Source organism: Gambusia affinis, linkage group LG04 (assembly GCF_019740435.1).
Source record: "Gambusia affinis linkage group LG04, SWU_Gaff_1.0, whole genome shotgun sequence".
NCBI classification, from domain to species: domain Eukaryota; kingdom Metazoa; phylum Chordata; class Actinopteri; order Cyprinodontiformes; family Poeciliidae; genus Gambusia; species Gambusia affinis.
In genome coordinates this window covers 32,200,942-32,222,751 of record NC_057871.1, presented here as the reverse complement: position 1 = coordinate 32,222,751, position 21,810 = coordinate 32,200,942, and the positions used below count along the sequence as shown (strand labels likewise).

Below are 21,810 nucleotides of genomic sequence, written 5' to 3'. Positions count from 1 at the left end.
AACTAAATTCTGACTTCCGCCACAACAAAATACCGCATACATCCGGTTCCGTCCAGCGCCATTTTGATGAAACAGCGAGGAGACGAGCACCACGGACCAACGAGATGGATTTATGGATTTAAACCGATAAAACATCTGAATTACTTGCATTTTTGTTGGGAATATTACCGTGGAAGTTAACCATTTTATCCCTAATCGTGTAACTGACGGATTTAGAAGATTATCTGGCTGCCGACTGGGGTGTTACCGTTAGCTGTTAGCTTTTGTTAGGCCGTTGGTGTTTCATAATGTGTTGAGTAGCATGTTAGTTAGCATTTATACGCATCTAACGACATCAGAGAGACATTTTAGGGTCTGGTAGTGTCTAAAAATCTTGCGGACTCCTTCGGAGGATTTCTCAGAATTTTTGGGACTTTTTTTTTTTTTTTTACAGGGCCCGGTAGTCTTTAAAAAAAGGAACTGCACCAGAACGACACTAAATAAGACTGTTGCTCTGGAAAGTCAAGGCCCGCTGCTAGCTGCCTGAGCGGCTTGTGGCGCTGTGGGTTTCCACCAAGGACAATTCACCAAGGACTTGGCCTCATTTATATCCGGATAGTAAAATTTACTGTGCTGCATGAGCTCTCTTGGATTTGGTGGCATTACAATGTGTTTTCATGAACTTTGGTCTCGTACGTCGTACATTTTTCTGTGGCACTTACTTGATACGGACTCTGTCGTCCTCTGCGAGCTGAGCCTTAATACATTTTAGCCCTTTCTCTTGTCAAGAGTGTTTCAACAAACTGGAAGAAGGTTTACCAATTAAAGTCTAAACATTTAGCCTCATGTGTTCAGTGTTGACGCTGTTTTTTATATAACAGTTCTGTTTTTTCTCCTTATCTTGTGCTTGATTGAGGTTATAAGTAGACCTGTAAAAATGTCGTGTGTTCACTATAAATTTTCTTCCAAACTGGACTACAACACAGTCACGTTCGATGGACTGCATATTACACTTAGCGAGCTTAAGAAGCAGATTATGGCTCGGGAGCGCCTCAAGGCCACAGACTGCGACCTGCAAATCACCAATGCGCAGACGCGAGAAGGTATTCTATTTGCTGACACATTGCACAATAACTGAAAAAAATGATTATGTAAGATAACGTAAGACGGAAGAAAACTCATCTGTGTTTTATGCTTTAATGTAGTATTGAATAAAAGGCGTTAAGTTGCTTACGGGTTTTCGATGTGTATTTGGCAGTTGATGTTATTATTCTCTGTGCTGTTGTTAAAAGTGGCTTAATATTGGAGAACTAATTTATCTTAATGTTGATGAGGCAGGAGTGGAGAAAGTAGTTGTAAATGCTCTTTATGTTTTGTTTTGTTCCATATCTTCAGTTATTTCAGTTAAGAGCCTTTTGAGGGCCACCTGACTTAATCAGACATTTGGCCAAACTGCTTCCCGCACTTGGATATTATTTCAGTCATAAAGCCCTCCCAGTCTAACAATGTTAACATTTCTTTTAAAGTAAGTGCCAAATGTCAACATTAACTGTCTCAATAACCACTATTCTTATTAGATGCCATTTGTATTTGTTACACAGATAAAAAACATATTAAAACTTAAAATCAATTTGCTGCTTCACCAAAGTGAACCAGTATCTTGTATCAACACGTTATCATTTTTCAGTGTCTACATTCTAGTTGGTTAGCTGTTAAGGGTTCACTGATTGGGTTTTTCTGGCCAGTCAAGGATCTTTTAATTTTGACTGACTATAGATTTTTAGATAGAATTCTTTTTCTGTCTAAAAATTTGCAAAATACAGCAACGTCCCCCTAAGTTTTACTTATGTTATCTACTCCACATTGAAAATTATTCTGTCATTAGTTGTCCAGCTGCCTATTAAGTGCCCCCAAGGTAGATACGAGTTGATGCATGCACAGCACAAAAAATACCAGCAGCTATGGTTCCTTTTTGGGGTTTTTTAACAAGGAAAGAAGTTTTGTATGTAACAACGGCAACTACTCAGGAGCAAAATGACCAGACAGATACAGAGATCTATATTTTCCAACCCCAGTTCTGCACATATAGTTGATGAATATCTTTCTGTCCACAGGATTTAGAGTTTTAATGGTGGCTTTGTGTTTTTTTTTAGAATACACAGATGATGAGGCCCACATCCCAAAACACTCGTCTGTCATCGTCCGCCGCACTCCGATTGGTGGAGTAAAACCTGCTGGCAGGACGTTCATTGTGTGCGTATTTTTGTATTCACTAATAAACGTTTTAGCTTTGAGGAAGATGTTTACTGTAGGCTTCTGATTCATAGCTAACTTTGCTGATGTTTGTTGTGCTTTTGCAGAGATCGTTCTGACACAGCTGTGGTTGGATCTTCTAGACCCGTATGTAAAACAAACCCAGAACAACACTTTGTCCTCCTCCTCACATCTCTCTCTCCCACTCTATCTGGCTTTAGTCACTTCTCTTGAGAACATTATGTCAACAGAAATCCAGTTGAATATTCTGTTCACTTGTTTACTATATATTAATTTTGTTGTTCTTCAGATTATTACCTTGTTATTTAACGTGTTTCTTGGCAAGGGGCTTGTTGAAGTCACCACAGCTGAAATCATTTGTTACTCTGAAAACAATTCCTCAGTTCTATTTTGGAAATAGCAATTTAATGTAAAGGCTGACTAAAGGCGATGGCGTTAAGAACCAAATCAGCCATTTTGTTTATATGCATTGAAATGACTGTTGAATTGTTGCCACATTATAGTTTTCTCAAAAGATTGAATCTTTCCTGTGTTTCACAATGAAGTGGATTTGTAGCTTGCTTTATGACCAATGTTTTAAGGTATTTGTAAGAAAAATTGTGGTATTTTTGTATTGATAATTTATTGTCATTGTTGATTTCTGTGAACTTATTTTATCTGGTTAAGAACCTAAGGAATTAAAGTGTGCCTGAGATCTATTGTTATTAATTTTGATTCCACTTTAAGGACTGAAGTTGTGTAAGTTGAGTAGATCTGTTAGGTTTTTTTTTTGTTCAGGAAGTTTTTTGTGCATAAACATAAATCTGTTCAAATGGTTTCCCATAACTTATCTGTCACTTTTGTCTTGTACAATTTCATCACAAATATATTCATTCCGCCTTGCTTTAAGCACATACCCCCTTTAGACCTTCGAATCCTCAGTTTTACACAGCTGAGCTTTGAGCTTCCAAGATATATTCTTTAAACAGCTAATTTTGAGCTGATTTTCTTGACTTTAAGAAAATCTGGACTTGAGCTTATTTTTACAAGGTGATCCTGATGACGCTCCTTTTGCTAAGATGCTGTAATCTGTTCTCGAACCTGTGATGTTGTGGGACGAATGCCCTGAGAGATTCTGGAGGCCTTCCATGGTTACTGCAGAGAGAGGTGGAAAGGTGTCGTGTGTCCTGTAAGCTGCAGAACCTGTCAATAAAGTTCTTCAGTGGTTCTTTGTCAAAACCACTTGCACCAGATCCCTGTGTATTCGCTCCAAGGCATCCTACAGTTTTTTTAAAAATATTTTTTTATTCTTTTGCTTGTGCCCCCTACTACTCATGTGCCATTTGTTTATGATCAGCTTTTTTAAAAGCAGGACAAACAAACTCAAACTTTTGTCTGTATTTCAGATTTACTTTTAACTCTGAAATAGATTGTTATGATGCTGTCCGTTCTGTACTAGATGAAGCCTGTTTTTAGGGAAAGCTTAAAAGATGCAGTTTTCCGTGATTAGTCTTATTAAAATAAGTTTACATTTTAGTCTCAAAAGCTCATATTTTAAATTAACACCAATTCTTCAATTGTTGAATTGGTTGGGAGGATTAGCCAGATGAAGAAACTCTGTAGACTGGGCCTGGTGTATACATGTGCAGCTTCATGGATATGCCTTTATTCTTTGCATTAAAAAGAGTTTATGTAGCAGAAATGATTCAGCCTCATGATTCATGTGGCATCATAGTAAGAGTAAACCTGATTACGTTTACCAAACCTAATTATGTTGATTGCTTTCTCCTGATAGAAACCCATAAATGATACATATCTGGCTGATTATCACAAGTTTAAAGGAATGCACTTATAAAAAAATTCGGTAAAATTAGCTTTTTCTTCCTTGGTGTTTTTTACTGTAAACCTTCTGATACTTCTAAAGGGAATAGAAGTGCCTGCGCTAGGGACAGATACCAAAAAACACAGATAAACATTTTTGTCAATATGAACTATTTTGGACAGATGTTTGAATCAAATTTTGGAGAAATGTTGAACAATGCCCCTGCACATTATTAATAATCAACGTCCTGATTTGAGCATTTGATTTGCTGCCTAAGTGTTATGACAATATTCTGATGATGTTGTGAAGACTTGTGTGGACTGGACACAGATGTGGTGAATTGTCTGTGCTCTCATCTTCCAATGTGTGTCGGCTAGATAAGTTAACATTTTTAATCTGTATACTATTGATTTTCCTGCAGACGGACTCTTCTCCTTCTTTGACTCTCGCTCAGCTAGCTAAGGTACATTCTCCTTTTTTAATGTTTTTCAAAGATGTTTGTGGTCAGAGTTAAGGAGATGATACAATATTTGCTTTTTGGTTCAATGTTCACATCTTTTCATTATGCACTTTAGACACCAAACCTGGTTGATGCAAATGCTTCAGAGGAGGACAAGATTAAAGCCATGATGACTCAATCAAACCATGATTATGATCCAATAAAGTCAGTAAATGGATGTTTTTCTTTACTAATCAGGCTGTTCTGCTTGTAAATGTTCTATATAAATGTTTTGTGTAGAGATTCACTTAAGTCAATTTCTCTTAGTTACTCCAAGAAAGCCATTGGACCCCCACCGGCTCATTATACCTGCTTTCGGTGTAACAAGACTGGCCACTACATCCGGCATTGCCCTTTGCTAATGGTGGTAAACATTTTAGTTGTGATAATCAGTAGTATTAACTCATTAGCACATGTCTGATTGCTAAGAGTTGCAGTCTTATCATGCTTGTAATGACAGTAGATTATTTATTTTTTTCTTTTGTTAGGTACAAGATAAAAGTGTGGAAGGTCCCAAACCAGTAAGGATCAGTAAGGGGATACCGCAGAGCTTCATGGTGAAAGCTGACCCAGGCGCTAAGGGAGCAATGTTGACCAGCACTGGAGAATATGCTATACCTGCAATAGATGCGTATGTAATTCAGTCATTTTTCTTTGTCCAAGTATTTTGTCCTGTCTCACAACACAAGGCTTTTTAAAATAACAAAAATTCAATCTCGATTGACAGGGAGGCCTATGCTCAAGGAAAAAAGGAACGACCTCCGTTTGTACCCCACGACCAGTCATCATCTGAGGATGATTCAGACCCGATCCCCGATGAACTCCTGTGTCCGATCTGCAATGACCTGATGACTGATGCTGTAGTTATACCCTGCTGCGGAAACAGTTACTGCGACGACTGTGAGTTGATGAGTAGTCAGCAATACAGCTTATACAAGTGACACTAATCATGTAAAATAACCAGTCATTACTCAGTTTAGAGATCCCTTTTTTTTTCTCACCATTAAGTTGTGTGTTTAGTCAGGGTTGAAATGCCTTTACTCTTCACCCCGTCTCTTGTTTAAGTGAATCTGTTTAACCGTAAGGAATCATTCCGGTTTTTATAAAATAAAAACTTGACTGTTTTGAATGAGGTGAAGTGTTAGTGGCGCTTCATTTACAACATGTTCACTTCATTTATTTTTAAATGAACTTTAACCTTTTCCAGACTAACTACATAAGGGCTTTTACTAGTGTTGGTCTTAATCTGCCATGGTGCATTGTAGAAAGGAATCCAGTGTGGGGAAAACCTGTAGAAAGAGATGAGCTCTGAAGTGTCTTACTTTGAGCATCATAAAGAGAAGTTATCATTAGCAACCTGTCCATGCATCCTTAAAAAGTCTTAAAGTTTTGAATGCCTGTACCACGTATTTACTCCTTACAATGTTTTTTTAAGTTCATCAAAAATGTAAGGTAGCCTTAAATACATTAATCACAGGTCTTAAATTTTGTCATGACAGGACTGTTTTATCTTCTATATTTTATGTTTCTTTTTCTTGTGAGACTTTTAACAGTCAAAAGTTGTAGTCTCACTGACATCGTCATTGAAATACCTTTGCTGGCTGGCTTTTTTTTTTTTTTTTTGCATCTGCCATAAGTAAGTGCATATGTAACGCCATGTGCACTTACTGCCAAGAGCCACAAGCACCACAGAAATGTTTTTTTTAGGTTTTTTTTTTTTTTTAGTCTATGCTTGATTTTAATAAAACAGGATTCCCGATCATCCCCTATGTTCATAGTTTTTTGGTCTTAAAATACATTCAAGGTGGCATTGAAAAGTCTTAAGAATTGTACATTTTGCTGAAAACATTGAGATACCCTGTTTACCCTGGTGACCTGCTTATTTCCAGGTATCAGAACTGCTTTGCTAGACTCAGAGGAGCACATCTGTTACAGCTGCAAACAGTCGGATGTTTCGCCAGATAATCTCATTGCCAACAAGTTTCTTCGACAGGTGATTTACTTGCGTGACTTTACTAATGCAGTTTTTGGGTGAGCTTTACTTTTCGAAGTGATTTTTAACATCCTGTTTATTGTAGGCTGTGAACAACTTTAAGAATGAGACTGGCTACACCAAACATGGCCGGAAGCAGGTCCAACATGCAGCTCCTCTTCCTCCTCGTCCTCAGCTGATCAGACCTTTGCCGTCTAGACAGCAAGATCCCCTCCTGGCCAATGCTGCTCATCCTGCTCCAGCAGTATCTCCTAAAGTGGAAGTCCCGCCCCCTGCACCTCGTCCTCTTGCTACTGCTCCTCTGGTCTCTGCTTCTCCTCCTGTTTCCACTGCTGCTCCTGCTCCTCCTGTTTCTACCACTATTGCTGCTCCACTCATTTCCACCACCTCTGATGCTCCATGTGGTCCTGGTGGCTCATCAGCGCCTGTGACTCCAAGTCCTTCTCCTCCTCCTCCTCCTACTGCTGCTCCTGGTGCTGTTGACCATGAGGAGGCGTCACCAGTTGCTGCTCCTGTTGTTGACCTCCATTTACCTGCGGTTTCAAACAGCCAGGGTGAACCACCCCCTCCAGGGTAAGTGTAACTAAGGATGTTTGGTTTTCAGCTTGTGTCCTCAAGAAGCAAAACTTCCTTTCAATTATTTTGTTTTTCTTTAGGGAGTCTGATCCAGAAGCTCCAGTAAAACGAGCTTCTTCGGGAACACCTGAAAGACCTTCACAGGTGGGCATATGTGAAGAAGGTTGAATCTACAATACATATTGTTCATTTTCTGAGCTACTCATCAATTTACTCGGTGCTTGTAGTAAACACAATAACACAGCTTAAGGTTCTGAATAAAAGTTTGTAGGTAAAGATTTATTGCAGGGTTATTGTACTCTGATCTGCAGCAGTCATGCTTTGATATGCTGATGCACATTTTTTTGTAGGAACTACAAAAAAAAAAAAACTACTATAATCTTTCGATATTGGACTTGTAATTAACATCAATTTGTCCTTCAGAAGTTTTATGAAACATCCACAAACTGGAGACTTGTTGCAGATTACTCCTTTCAAACACTAAAACTCTAGCAATAAATGACCAAAATCTAAGCAAATGAGTGAAATAAACTACACGGTGACTATATGCTCACTATAGAACATAGTTTCATTTTTAAAGAGCTTTTAACACTTTATTTTCTTGCTTAATATAAAGAGCACATTGTTAGTGGAAATGGTTTCTTTTAGGCTTTTCTGCTGTAAAAATTAGGGATGCACAAATAAATTGGCCGATGTTTATTGTGAAGCAGATTTTATCCATCGATCTTACCTACTTCAGCAAAGGTCTAAAAATCAGCCACTGTCCTCTCTTGGTCTGCTGTGAGAGAGGTTTGACTGACAAACCTGCATGTTTGCAGACATGATCTGGTCATGTCTGCAAACATGCCTTGAAATGTTTTTCTTATTGTGCAGCCCTACTTCAAATGTACATTTAGGATAAAGCATTTAGATTTACATGTAAGTCGAAACTCAACTGAAAATAACAATCTGTAAGCTGTGAAATGTCTTAAATGTTTTCCACAGAGCTACAGTTTACCTGTTATTGGCCACCTACCCCTTTCAAGACCAAGCCATCCATCAGGTTAGAAGTATTTTATTTATTACCATCTTTTTAAATATTTTAAGAAGATTTTTTTTATCTAAACCAAATCTATGCTCTCTTAGGTCACCAACCACGATCCAACCAGTCTCACCGAGGAGGAAACAGACACTGGTAAGACCTCTTCACCAGTCCGCTCTAGTCTCTTCCATTTGTATAGGAAGATTCCCTCATCCTTTTTTTGTTTTTTCAGGTACAGAAGCAGAGGAGAGCATCCCTCCTCTCATGTACAGAGCGCTCCTGCTCTTGCCCCCGCACCGCAAGTCTACCCAGCTGCCCTATACCAACCGGCACCGCAGACCTACATTCCCCAGTACAGCGCAGGGCCAGGTCTCATTCCCCCTCCTGCTATTAGTTTCCAGCCTCAGCCTGTTTATGCCCCTGGACCACCTGGCCTTAACCCCCCCTGGGTCGCTCCTGGTGCCCAGCCCCCTCTCATGCCATTGCCTCCATCCCTACCTCAACCCCCTCTCTCGAAAGAAGACTTCTACAGACAAAGGCACCATCGACAGGACAAGTACGTGTTTGGTTTTTGCTTGGCTGCTTAGTAATTGTTGTTTAAACTCCAGAGCTTAGTAGAAGATCGACATGAATGAAAGCAGTAGAAGCTAAAATGGGATGATGACTGTTTCTGTTCCTGCCATTAACAGAGTTACGTCTAAGTTGGATGAGTTCACTAAAGATTTCCATGAAGAACTCATGAAATACAGAAATGCATCAAAGAGACGAAGACGGTCATATTCCAGGTAAACTTTGTGGAAAAAACAGCTACACTGACTCAGAAATACCTTTACCATTTCAGAAAGGTAAAGGTAAGGGTAATTTTATTTATAGCACATTTTCAGCAACAAGGCAATACAAAGTGTATTACAGGAATTAAAAGGAAATACAGACAAAATAACAAACCAAAAGAAAGAGCAAAAGAAGAAAATGCTGACAATTTTGATCCGAAGTAAATAAACTAGCAAGGATAAGTGAAAATTCTGAGTAAGTTCTGGGGTAACTATGTGCATATCCTGAGTTTTCCATCTCAGAAAGTTGTGTATCAGCTATCTGGATTCAACTTACTACTGCAACATACTCCGTCAACCCTCCCCGCTCGGCAGCAGGATTGTTTGAACAAACCCTGAGTTTGTTCTATGTTTTAGCTGAAACCTGGCACAAGGAAAGCATTAGAAATGAAGTGTTCTTTTCTGTGGGAGCCTGTACATGTTGGAGAGTAAATACTCTGCAGAAATCCCTGTCAGATGAGGGTGATCACGCTGCAGTTTGATGTTTTATCATTCCCGGACTAATATATTTTCCAGCATTACTGTTTTTCGCCACAGTCAAAACTTCTGCCCGGACATCACTTATATGACACAACGAGGACATTCTTTGTGCTGCACTTTGTTTTAATGCCAACCAGATCTTGTTAGAAAACTTACTGTAGCACATAAACTGTTAATGTACAGCAGAGGCACCTATGTGGTGAATATGAATCTTACTCACATCAACATGATGAGGTTCTACCAAACACCAGGGTTTAAACCCTGGCTGGTGCTCTTTATTAAAGCTATTCTGTTTCTCTGTTATGTTATTGGTATCAGGCATGAAAAGTTTATTTTTAGGTAAATTTTATTTTATGATGGAGCTTTTTAAATCTGAGCCCTCCCACTGTTGAGCTGTACATCATTGTGTCTAAAAGCAGCTGCTATTTGAATCATGTTATCTGTGTTCCACTGATGAGGGCTTTTCTATATTCTCGCTCACGCTTAGTTCATGGGTAACTTGACTCAGAGTGGAGTTACCTAGTTGATATCTCCTGTTCTGAAACCAAAAACCCTGATTATCATAGAGCTGGGTAGGTTTGTTCAGAGTAACTACTTTTTACTCGGAGCCAGAAGGAACAGTTGTCCAAAGAGACAGGAATCAAAGTTTGAAAAAGAGAAAAAAATCCCAACAAAGGTACAGAGCAACTCCAATGTGCTGCCAGTGTAGAGCGGTGCAATTCTAGAAGGAAAAAACACATGCAAACATTTCCCACAGGGAGAACAGAACATTCAGTCCGTTGCAGCATCATGTTTTCAGGGTTGATGTTTATTAAAGCCATTATAGTTAAGTGATCTGTGCTGATTAGCTAATCAGCGGTGGTAGCTAATTTAAATCCCTGCTCTACTGAAGATGTGTCAGTTGGTGTATAGGTTTTTTTGGTTTTGAATGGAACCGAAACACACAGAGATCTACATTACATTTAAATCTTAAAGTAGTTGGACTCAAATAATTGAACTACTTGCATCGCCTCACAATTTTTAAGTTAAAACTTTTTCCTGACCTTTATTTAGTTGTCATAGTGCTGACAATTAGTAGTAAAGTATGGTGTCCCTTTTTCTTTTAGTTATCAGGCGTATATTTAAGCTTAAGAATATTATATTGACAAACTAAAACCAATGGTAGTCAACGTTGCTGAGCAGCTTTTTGCTCCCTAACTGGGACATGGGGAAAGGATCTTGCGCTCGTGACGCCACGCTGCAGTGGGGTTATATGTTTGTTCTGACTTGTTGAATAATTTGCTCTCTTTCAGATCCCGGTCCTACAGCCGTTCTCCATTCAGCCGCTCTCCATTCAGCCGCTCCCCATATTCCCGCTCCAGATCTAGATCCAGGTCTTACTCTTTTTCTCCCAGTCGGTCCCGTTCTCGCTCCCATGGCCGATCCTACCCCCGCTCCCCTTACTCCAGACGGAATGGACGGAGTTATGGACGTTCAAGGACAAGGTCTCGCTCTCGCTCAAGGTCTTATGGCTACCGGCGCTCTGGCTCACCTCGTTCTCCTCTTTATCGAGCTGGAGGCTGGGATGGAGCGGAAGGCCCCAGAGTCTACAGGTCTCGAACACGGTCACGCTCCCCTGGTGGCTATCGGAGCCACAGCCCTGGCGGGAGAAAGCCCCCTCCTCGGGAGTTACTAGCATATGAGCTAAAGGGACACAGTCCTGCAAGTCACGACCGCTGGGACAGAGAACGGTACAGACAGTGGGAGAAGGAGTATGCAGACTGGTACAACAAATACTACAAAGACTTTGACAACCAACACCCCCCTCTGCATCATCGAGGTCATGGCAGCAGAGACAGAGAGCGGGAAAAAATATCTGTGTCATCCAGGGACTATTCTCCCCAGGGAAGAGGAAGACGAGGCAAAGAGGAGAGGTGTGGGTTACCTCACAACCCCCCATCATCTTCTTCATCAGGAGCAAAGTCCAGCACTAAAGTCCTGAAGTCAAAGAAAATCAAAAAGAGGAGGCCTGGAGAGGAAGCAGAGCAGCATCATCCTGTAGACAGAGGTGACGCTACGCCTGTTAGAGATGAGCCAATGGATGAAATATCCAACTCTAAGACTCCTCCTATCTCCTCAAGGCCCCTCCTTACAGGTGGTGTCGTGATGCCTAAAGGTACATCTTCCAAAGGCCCAATTGCTTCGGCTAAACCAGCTGTCAAGTCCGCATCGAAGACCCAGACTGACAAAACAAAGAAGGACAAGGGTCCAAAAGTGAAAGCTAAAGTTAAAGTGCAGGTTGTCAAGGCAAAGAGTGAGAAGATCAAGAAAAAGCCTGGAGAAGGAGTGGCGACCACAAAGAAGGACACTTTGATCTCCTCATCAGCTGTCAAACTGGGTAAGACCGCCAAGACCAAGTCGGATGATGCTTCCGTTTCAGCTGCACCTAAGAAAGAGAAGTCTAAAAGCTTTGCAGTGAAACCTGTTGTGAAGACCCCTCCCACGGCCTCCCAGAATCAGCCTCTACCTCATCACTCCCTCCTAGAAAACCCCCGGTCCGGCCATGATTCACAGACCAGGAGAGATCCTAAGAGTGCCACTCTCCTCCTCCCTGGGCACAGACCTCCACTGCTCTTGCGGCCTCCGTCCCCAGTAGAGAGTCGGAGGAGGATGGGGGACGACTGTCGCTCTTTACTTGGACCCCCCGACAAGCTGAGGAGAATAGATGGAGGCGGTCCAGTTCCCCACGCACACTTGCATGCAAACCCCTTTCACAGAGTCCCACCCTCCTCTGACAGGCCCAGTTTAATTCCTTTGTCAGGGACCAGAGAACTGGGTCGAACAGATGCAGACCGAGGACCTCTGCTGGACAGTCCGGTGAGTTGCTCTCAACAGCTTCAGAGCAGAGCTTTGTGTTTGTTTCTGAACGTCTAGGTGCTTCTCTGTTCTGTCATATCTGAATCTAATGAAAGGATTGCTGAGGGACAATCCTTTCATTCCCAGTGCTTTGTAGAAGCACTGGGAATGAAACACTCACTTGATTCTGGTGCATTGGACAGGGAATGGATCTAAATGGAAGTCAGAAAGTATGTTAGGTTTCATAATCCTGTCTATAGTTAAATATGAACACTGGAAATATGTATTGCAACATTTACATTTAGCTTTGAAAATACCTAATAGTAGTAGTTTTTATGTTGTTTAGGTGAAATACTTTGGACTAAAACGATTTCCGTAATCATGATGAATCAGTTCTTGAGCTTGTCCTGTTAGAAGGATTTTTTTAGCTGCAGATGCATTCTTTGCTACAGACACGGCAACTTCACTATCAGTTCAACCTTCCTGTTGTGCTGTCTATGGCAGTTGCTGGGGCAATTCTCACACAGACACATATTAACGAATATGCATCTATTATCTATAAAGCAATGGAAAAATTGATTTAGCTTTTGTTGTTTTCTCTGCAATGGCTTCTACATAGAAGAGGTTGGTTTTTAGAGATACATTCATCCAATATTGATATATGTATTGGTTCCAATATTGAAAATGTTTTTAGATTGGGAATCAGTGACAATGTGCCCAATACATAAGGGCAAATCTGTTCTGTGTAATGTCTGTTTTGTGCTCTGAGCAACATCATGCTTTAATATTTATTTTACATTGGCTGTTCTACTTTGAATTATACTGACTAAACAAAATAAAGTTGTGTTTTTATATGTTTGAGCAAGCCTGTGAAGCTATTGGTGTATTTAAGTGTACTTGTGGAGGGTTTTCACATAAATTCAGTATTTATGACATTTATGTCTGTTTTTTTAAATGTATTTTTTTAAGAGCTTTCAAGTCCGATTTTCTGTATCTGATTGGTATCGGCTGATACTAAACCTACGAGATGAGTGTTGGAAATGGAAAAGGTGGATTAATAGTTTTTATTTACATGTTCCAGAAGAAATATTTTCTACATATTTGGTGAAACTGTCAGCTCTTTGTGACAGAGTGGTATGAGCAGGGGTGAAAGTAGCGCCTACTAGCGCGTACGGTCGGGTAGTGCGGACCATAAAAGATTTAGTGTGGGTATGCAGTACCAGCTAGAGAGGGGAGCGGCTGTCTGCTGTAAAGAATCATTTCTAGAACAATCTAAAACAGGATTTAATCAGTTAATAAATTGCTTTTTTCTCATTTCACATTGTTCCTGAACTGTTCGTGTTATGCTAGCAGGGGTGCTCAATACGTGGATCGCGGATGGTTTTGAGTCGATCTCAGCAGTAGGTGACAAACTAAACGTCGCCAGGACGCTGAGACCTCTGACTCGCTTATCAAAACGTTTGTAACTTTATTAAAGAATTTTTTAAAAATCAACAAAACATATTCAAAAATAATCATCTCAGTGATTATTGTTTCAACTAGGTGTTGCGCAACTCTGCGTGTTTCAGTTCCAGTACCAAGATAATAAAAAAAGGCGACTCAAAGACCAACTGGCTCTCTGACTAGCAGAGTAGGAGTTTAAATGATCTAATCAACCACCGCTGTGTTCAGGGGAACACTTATTAATAACCACAAAATAACTATCAAGGCTGAAAACCTAATATCGTAAGGGACCGAACGTTATGCTTTTAACGGAATCGCTGCTTGGCTTGCGGAGCGCAGGCGGTTGCCACGGCAACGGTGTGTTTAGACGACAAAGGGAGAGAGAGAGAGAGAGTAAAAAGGTAGGAGTGGTTTAGAGTTGATCACCTGTTCGGGTTGTTTTACCTTTGTTTACCTTTGCTGTGGCTCATTACAGCCACTGCAGTTTCTGAACGTTCAATAAACGACAGACTTGACCTAATTATCTCGTTCATTTGAGAGTATGTCATTCATAACCAGTGATGGCATAGTTACTTTGAAAAAGTAACTTTAATCGGACTACTGATTACTCCTTGAAAAAGTAACTTAGTTAGATTACTGACTACTTGTTTTGGAAAGTAACTAAGTTACATTAAAAGTAACTTTTTAGTTACTTTCAGCAGCTGCTAACAACAACGCTCAGCCTCCTGTGAAAATCACATTGATCTTTGCCAATACTTAATTGTCAGCTATTTTATAATGGTAACATCAACAATGTGTCTCCACTGATAAGGTTGAACTGAAGAGGAGATTGTGCAAAAAAAATAAAAAACGTGATTCATTTGTGTGGTCCACTGTTGTCTGGAAAACTAATAAGGATTTTAAACCCCCTCGGCCCCCCTCCCCCCAGCCTCCAGGTTCTGTGTTACGGCCCTGCGTTTGATGTCAAAGTGCACAGAGCTCCTCCTGCAACTCCACAGCTCAGATTCCCTAAATCAAACATGCTATTTATTTTTGTCTCTTATTTAGTGGAAATATTGATGTCGATGATACTTTCTTCACTGTTGAAAATGAGTAGCTGACATTCACAAAAGACATTGAAATAAAATCCAGTCCCACATCTGGTTTGAGGTGATTCTTTGGAAGCTGTTGGAGGAAAAATATCCCAACTTCAGAAGAAGTTGCTTTATCTTAACAGAGCTCTGTGGTTCCTATCAGTATGAGAGTCAGGGAAGATGAAGTGGAAGCTGCAGGATCTTCACAACAAACAGGCTTCAGAACTACTACTAGGCCTACGGATCATCCCTCTGTCTGGACACAGGATCAATATAACCAGTTTAAAGGCAAAACTGAATGGTTATATGCCAGATATGGAAAACTGGGATGCACTCCATGCCACAATGTTCAGAATTTAGGTCTAATGGCATCTCACGGTGTCAACACTGCAGCCAGTGGGCTGAGGGAAATACAGCTTCATTTTGTAGCAATTCAAGAGTAACCAAGCTTTCATCATTTCACAAAAAAAATTCATCAACACAGAAACACAACACAAAGAAAAAAAATATATAATAGACTTTTGTCTCAGCAACCCCAAGAATTTAAAACTACTTTCACCCCTGGGCATGCGACAGATAAGCTGTGAAAAAAACAAGCTCTTCCTCCTCCTAGTTCTACCCCATAACTAATCAGAGCCAGGGGGAGGGACCTAGTGCTGTCAATCACCTCTTCATGTGGCGCTGCTGCTCACCCTTGTTCCCTCTTATTCCCTTTCTCTTTGTTACACTGCAGCTAGCATAGCCTATAGTGAATGCCACGGCTAGTTAGCATGGCCACCAACAATGTCTTACTGTTAAAGTTGTTTTTCCACCATTAACACATTTAGCGGCAAGTACACGAGTTGATTGACAGCGCTCAGACTCTCCTCCTGGCTCGGCTTGGTTGTTTCTGACCAGGAGCGGTGTGTAGCTTCAGATAGCAATAGTAGCTCAGGGGGGAGCAGGAGGAGATCATCTTTTCTTGGATTGTATCTCAGTAAACTGTCATGACATGATGACAGTTAAACAAATATGTAAAGAAACATATTTTTACCCGTAATCAAACAGTAGGTTTTAATATTGCATCTAAGAACAAACAAAATAGTATTTTTAGTCTTCCATAAAAGACTTGATTCAGCTCTCCAGCTGATGTCTCGCCTCTATTATTTTGAGTTGAAACCATGACTTTTGTTTTGTTTTTTTCTTGCTGTCAGGAATAACTTAGTTGCTTTTGTCAACAGAAGCCAGTGAGGAAGATCAAGCTGAACAGAGATCTGGGGAGAAGAGGCAGCAGTGAGGCAGCACCTTCAGACAGATCCCAGTCCGGTTCTGAGAAATCCTCCTCTGGCTCGGATCGATCCGCTGCTCTTCACGGCTTGGAAGGAGACAGACACAGAAGTACATCAGAGGGAGCCAGTAGGAAGGAGACATCAGCATCTGTGGATAAAGGAGCTTCCAGAGAGCGACCCAGCAGCGCCGGAGACAGACAACGAGTCTCAGACAGGGAGCGGGACAGGCTACCTGCTTCAGACAGAGACAAAGAGTCAGGCTCCAACAGGAACAGGGACAGACCGAGAGCATCTGAGGACAGAGATGAGGAGGGAGAGAAGGAGGTGAAGACAGAGAGAAAAGCCCCCAGCAGTGGAAGTGGAGCTGCTCGCTCTGTCTCTGTGGATAAAATGACAATCGGAGAGAAATCTGCCTTTTGCAAAAAAGTGGCAGATCAGGAGAAACCAAGTGGTTCCTGTAAGGAGAGGATGGAAGGTGCAGAGAGAGCTGCTAAACCTGACAGGTTGCTATACATCTCACTTTGCTGCTTGTCACACACTTGTCTGTTCCCATGCCTGATAGAAAACATAACTTATCGGTTCCTCCTGTGAGTACACTTGTTGGTGGATGTAATTATATTCTCTTTCTTCCCAGGAGCCAGTCCAAAGACAGAACAGAGAGGAGTGGCCTCTCTGGAGACAAACCAGCTGTTACTCAAAGAGAAGGTAATTGGGAGCTCTATGAAGTCACGGTGTAAGAGATAACTTACAGTGTGAGTAAATTTTATGAATAAAGTGTTCATAAAATATTTTTTCTGCTGTCTGACAGTGATCAAAGAAGACCAGGAGACAGCTGTGAAAAGCAAACCCAGGATCAGTCGGAAGACTCTGCCGAGCCATGTGTCTTCCTCCTCCAGGTCAGTCTGTTCTACTTCTGTTTCCACTAAATGCTTTGGTCGTTTGAACTAAATGTGCTGTAAACCCAGAAATTTCTGGGTTCTGAACTAGTTGTCAGAACGCTGGTTTGTAATCTATTAATAAAATTTGACTGACCTATCTGACTGTTTTGTTGACATTCCCTTTAGAGCAGCTCCATTTAATGGATGCATAACGTAACTCCAGCCTCTACTGTAGAGTCTATTCTATGCACCTTATATATGAAAAAGTTTTAGAATAGGCCATTCATTGAAGGTGCGCCTTGTAGTGCGGAAAATACAGCATGTATGCGCCTAACTATGATGATAGTCTGTTTATGCAGGAGGTTTTTCTTCAGGTCTCCCAAGCACCAGGGTTTCTCATGGTGGGAGGGGACTTTAACTCCTGGTTAGATACTGTGCTTGACAGATCTGCACACAGACCCTGTCTCCTCTCTAAATCAGCTAAAATAACAATCTCATTTATGGAAGATTTAAGTTTAACAGATGCCTGGAGGCGGATGCATTCACAGGATAGAGATTATTCATTTTATTTGCATCCACACAATGGATGTAAATAGATAATTTTTTGATCTCCAGTCAGATATTTCATTGAGTGTTGGATAGTGAATACCTTTCAAGATTACTTAGTGATCACTCTCCATTAGTGATGTTTGTGTCTGTCCCTGACAAAGTGGAAGAAAAGTACAGATGAAAGGTCAATTTTACACTTTTAAAACAACCTGAATTCTTTACTTTCATTAGGGAACAAATTAATTTCTTCATTTTAACAAATAGTTCATCTGCTCCAAATATTTTTACTTTTTGGGACACATTAAAAGCAATTCTGAGGGGCCAAATTATATGATATACTAAAGGAATAAAGAAGAAATAAAAGGTTTATATTTCTAACTTTGCAAAAACATACAAAATGCCCCAACTAAGGACAAGTACAGAGACCTGGTGAATCTGAACCTAAAACACAACACCATGCATACATATCAAGCTGAGAGAGCAATAACTAGATCCTAATTAGGTTCATAATTGATTTTATGAACTCAGAGAAAAGGCACAAAGTATTGGCATAGCAACTTAAAGGTGAGGAAAATAAACGATCAATTAACGCTATTGAAAAACCCCAAAGAAGTTAGAATGTATATCCCAGAGAAATGAGGCCTTTAAAAAGTAATATTCAGATCTTTGTTCGTCACAATCTCAGGAGGATTTAGATGAAATCAAGTCCTTTTTATCCTCCATTGATTTGCCTTGTTTATCAGGGGACGTACAACCAGAAAAACAATAAAATAGAACTAAAGCAGCTTAATGCATCCTGGCTTTGTGGCCTGTTAAATGCATCAACTATAAACCCTTCAAGGAATAAGTTTGCTCTGAAATGCTCAGGACAACAGACACTTGCAGTCTGGCTTAATATTTTCTTTAAAAAATTCAGTGTTTTCTATTACTATCATTTTTTTAAATGATTATTATTTTTCTAAAATCAAAAGTAAGCAACGCTTTGCCTGGATGGGAGGTGAGGAAAGCCTGGCAGGCCACCAGGCTTTTAATACACTAGAGGAAACTCTGCATAGTTATGAAATGAATGAAAACATGGTTTTCTAAAAGAAAAATAATTTGCAACATGCATTTGTATTTAGCCCCTCAATCATGGGTGTCTTTTGGCACCTATGCTAATATTTTCTACCAATATTGTCTCAAATTTAGCTTCATTTATCTTCTAATCAGCTCTTTACAATTTCCCATCTTGATTTTTTTATTTATTTATATTTATCTAAAAGTGTTTATAACATGTGCCCAACATTCTTTCCTGTTTGGTTTTCAGGATGCTGTTTTCTACATTTCTCCAACAAACCTCTGAGGCCTTCATAGAGCAGATCTAATGAAATGACACTATTCTAGTTTGGTGACTAACCCTATACTTGGGAGCAAGTAATTAATTTAGTTAAGAATGACAATAAAAAAATGATTCTTTTTTTTTTTCCAGCTTTTCCACAAGCTAAACCACTGGCCCACTAACACACTGGCCAAGTGGGCCGGGAAACATATACAGGCCACAAGCTTCATATCAGGCTGCAGCGCAGACATGAAGCGTTTAGATGTAAACACACACATAGTTATTGGTTCATATCATTCTTACGGCATGCTCATTGCACACCTCTGAAAGCATGACTGTAGGTTATATATGTGGTTCGTATTGAGCACAAGCACTGTGGCTTTTAAACTTGATACAGTGTTCTCCAAAGAAATATGATTCTTCACAAAGTCCATATAAATGTGATACCAGTGAAGCTTTTCTGCTAGAACAGCTTCCAAATCATCCAGTTTGAGAGAGAGAAGGTAAAGTGCAGAGCCTCCAGATCGGTGTAGCTGCGTCTTCATGCCGTGTTCAATAAATGATCTATAAAACTGTATTTCAGGAACAACTGCTCCACAGCAAACACCAGTCTGGGGTTACTGTGTATAAGAAACATACTTAATAAAAACAAGCAACACTTGGCCTGGCAGGGGGTCAAGAACTTATTTAGGGTTCATACATTTTAAGTCAAGGTTTTAAAATGAATGCAATTGGTTGTTTCTATAAGAAGAAGGTAGAAATTGTGGGAAGTCAATCATTTCAATTCAGACTTGTCATATATGTTTGCTCTTAAAAACGTGTTAAATCTTTTGAAATATTCCAAGTCCTACATTCCGTTTAACATTTCCTTAAATGTTTTCCAAAAGGTCAGCTCCAGAGCGAAAGCTCGAATCAAACAGAGAGCAGAAGAAGAGTGTAACTTCTAAAGCTGCTGAGCTTCCTCCAGCCAGCCCTGTGAGGGGCCGCCATCACAGCCCAGCCCCCAGCCCGGCGCAGGAGCTGCCGCTCATCCAGCCACCGCCGCGTTCCAAGTGGGAGAGAGACGACGACGACGACGACGGACAGGAAGACCATCCCAGCCCACCGACCAAGGACCCCTCACCACTGGCAGAGAAAGGCCGAGGCAGAGAGGGACACCATGACGCAGCCAAGTGTGTTAGAGCTGAAGCCCAGGAGCCTGTGAAGGAGGAGAAGAAGGGAGCAGTCAGGGAGGAGAAGAAAGGGAAGACACAGAAGGACGAGGGGAAGTCGGGCAGGACTACACAGAAAGATTCAGACAAGACACACAGAGCAAAATTTGCGAGGGAGGAGAGCAGAGGAACCAAAGAGGAGAGAAAATCTTCAGCTAAGGAGGAGGAGAAAAAAGGTGGAGGAAGGGAGGAGGGGAGAGGAGGAGTAGGAGGGAAGGAGGACAGAGCTGCTGGAGGAGGACGGGAGGACAGCCGCAACCCGGAGCCCAGGAGACAGCGTCTCTGCTCAGACCTGACCCGCGAAACGGACGAGGCGTCCTTTGTCCCAGACTACAGTGAGGGGGAGGGCTCGGAGCCAGAGAGGGGGCGGAGCGGCAGCCCCACCCCGTCCCCCACCCGGCCCTCCCAGAGCCCGTCACTTAGCAACCACAGCGACTCGGCCACCACCGCCGACAAGAAGAAGAAGAAACACAAGAAGCACAAAAAACACAAGAAGCACAAAAAGCACAGCAGCCAGGACAAAGACAAGGAGCCCAAGCAACACAAGAGCAAACAGAAGAAGAAGAAACACAAAAAGAGCAAAGACAGGGAGGTGGAGGAGAAACAGGAGGAGGAAGCTCCATGCTAACACCTTTTCTACACTCATCCCAGTAATGTTTGTAATGGAAAAACATTCAGTTCCCCTGTAAGTTAATGGTGTGGAGAAGTGTTTCAGCAAGAACTGACACTTCCTACTGGATCGCTCCAAACACAAGCGTTGTCTGTAGTTGCCCCTGACAACACTGCATCAGGATGGCTGTTGGTGTGTCTGCTATTTTTATGAACCAGTCAGTGAGCAGAAGGAACATGTTGACCACGGCAGTGGGTGCAAATGAGAGGAATAATAGCCACTGTACTCAGGGATGAGACTGCTGCTCCGCCGGCTTCGGTTGGTCTGTACAGAGATTTGCTTTGCATCAGTTCTCCGTTCTTTTTGCTTTTTAAGCAAACTGTCATTGCTTTATTTGCATTTATTTCCAGAAGACTCTGCTAGGAGTTTTGCATGTTTTAGCACAGTTATTTGAAAATTATAATTCTCACCTTAAATGTTTTTTTTTCCGTTTATATGGGAGTTTATGTTTTATCAAAGAATGAATCTACATGAAACACCTTTTCCATCCAATTTAATCAAAAGAAAAGAAGTTGCCACAAGGAAATGTAAATAAAAAAAAAATCCTGTGGAAGTAAAACATTATTTAGCATAAACTTACAAGATTTCTGGTATTAATGTGAAAGCTGACTGTTGTGTATTTAGACCACACTGGACTGTGTAAATCAAGGATGTTTATTTAATGATGAATAAGTTTTTTGTTTCTAAGGTACAGTTGCTGCAGCAGAGAATGTTTATGTGGGTGAACTGGTGTGAAAATGAGGATAACTGTTCTTTCAAATAACATGTTTCAGTTTTAATAAAACAGTTTTGAAATCAAATTCTTTTTAATCTACTGCATTAAACATAAGACAATAGTTACAGTCTGGATTATTTAACCAGCTCATCTTCCTCCTACTTGGACATGTCAGAGCAAGAAATGCCCAAATATGGACACTGTTAACAGTCAACACAAAAAACTGATAGGAACACAAAATTGTAAAAAATATTCAACTGGAGGAATTGTTTCCTAGGCTGCACAGTGGTGCAGTGGGTAGAGCTGTTGCCTTGCAGCAAGAAGGTCCTGGGTTCGATTCCCGGCCCGGGGTCTTTCTGCATGGAGTTTGCATGTTCTCCCTGTGCATGGTGGGTTC

General features: G+C 40.9%; 1 protein-coding gene across 3 annotated transcripts; it reads left to right on the top strand.

Moving 5' to 3' along the window:
* Window positions 1–38: 38 nt before the first annotated feature.
* On the top strand, window positions 39–21,498 carry LOC122829858 (E3 ubiquitin-protein ligase RBBP6-like). 3 transcript variants are annotated; one of them, XM_044114749.1, is made up of 20 exons: window positions 39–1,082; window positions 2,133–2,232; window positions 2,340–2,379; window positions 4,476–4,517; window positions 4,630–4,718; window positions 4,821–4,917; window positions 5,042–5,184; window positions 5,281–5,453; window positions 6,443–6,546; window positions 6,632–7,119; window positions 7,203–7,266; window positions 8,107–8,164; window positions 8,248–8,296; window positions 8,376–8,699; window positions 8,833–8,928; window positions 10,746–12,309; window positions 16,025–16,575; window positions 16,707–16,777; window positions 16,881–16,968; window positions 19,705–21,498. In XM_044114749.1, exons 1-20 carry the CDS (start codon window positions 917–919, stop codon window positions 20,654–20,656), a joined length of 5,259 nt encoding a protein of 1,752 aa, XP_043970684.1. In that variant the 5' UTR covers window positions 39–916; the 3' UTR covers window positions 20,657–21,498. The 3 variants fall into 3 exon arrangements, with proteins under 3 accessions (XP_043970684.1, XP_043970683.1, XP_043970685.1); XM_044114748.1 differs by having other exon boundaries at window positions 4,821–4,920; XM_044114750.1 differs by lacking the exons at window positions 4,476–4,517; window positions 4,630–4,718; window positions 4,821–4,917; ... (12 more) ...; window positions 16,881–16,968; window positions 19,705–21,498 and having other exon boundaries at window positions 2,340–2,949.
* Window positions 21,499–21,810: the final 312 nt, after the last annotated feature.

What these genes read in the sequence shown, in the direction of transcription:
- LOC122829858 (XM_044114748.1), top strand. Translation starts at nt 917, where the DNA reads ATGTCGTGTGTTCACTATAAATTTTCTTCCAAACTGGACTACAACACA. An exon ending in GCTATACCTGCAATAGATGC is followed by an intron (nt 5,185 to 5,280) that starts GTATGTAATTCA and finishes CTCGATTGACAG; the next exon opens with GGAGGCCTATGCTCAAGGAA. An exon ending in GACCTCTGCTGGACAGTCCG is followed by an intron (nt 12,310 to 16,024) that starts GTGAGTTGCTCT and finishes TTTTGTCAACAG; the next exon opens with AAGCCAGTGAGGAAGATCAA.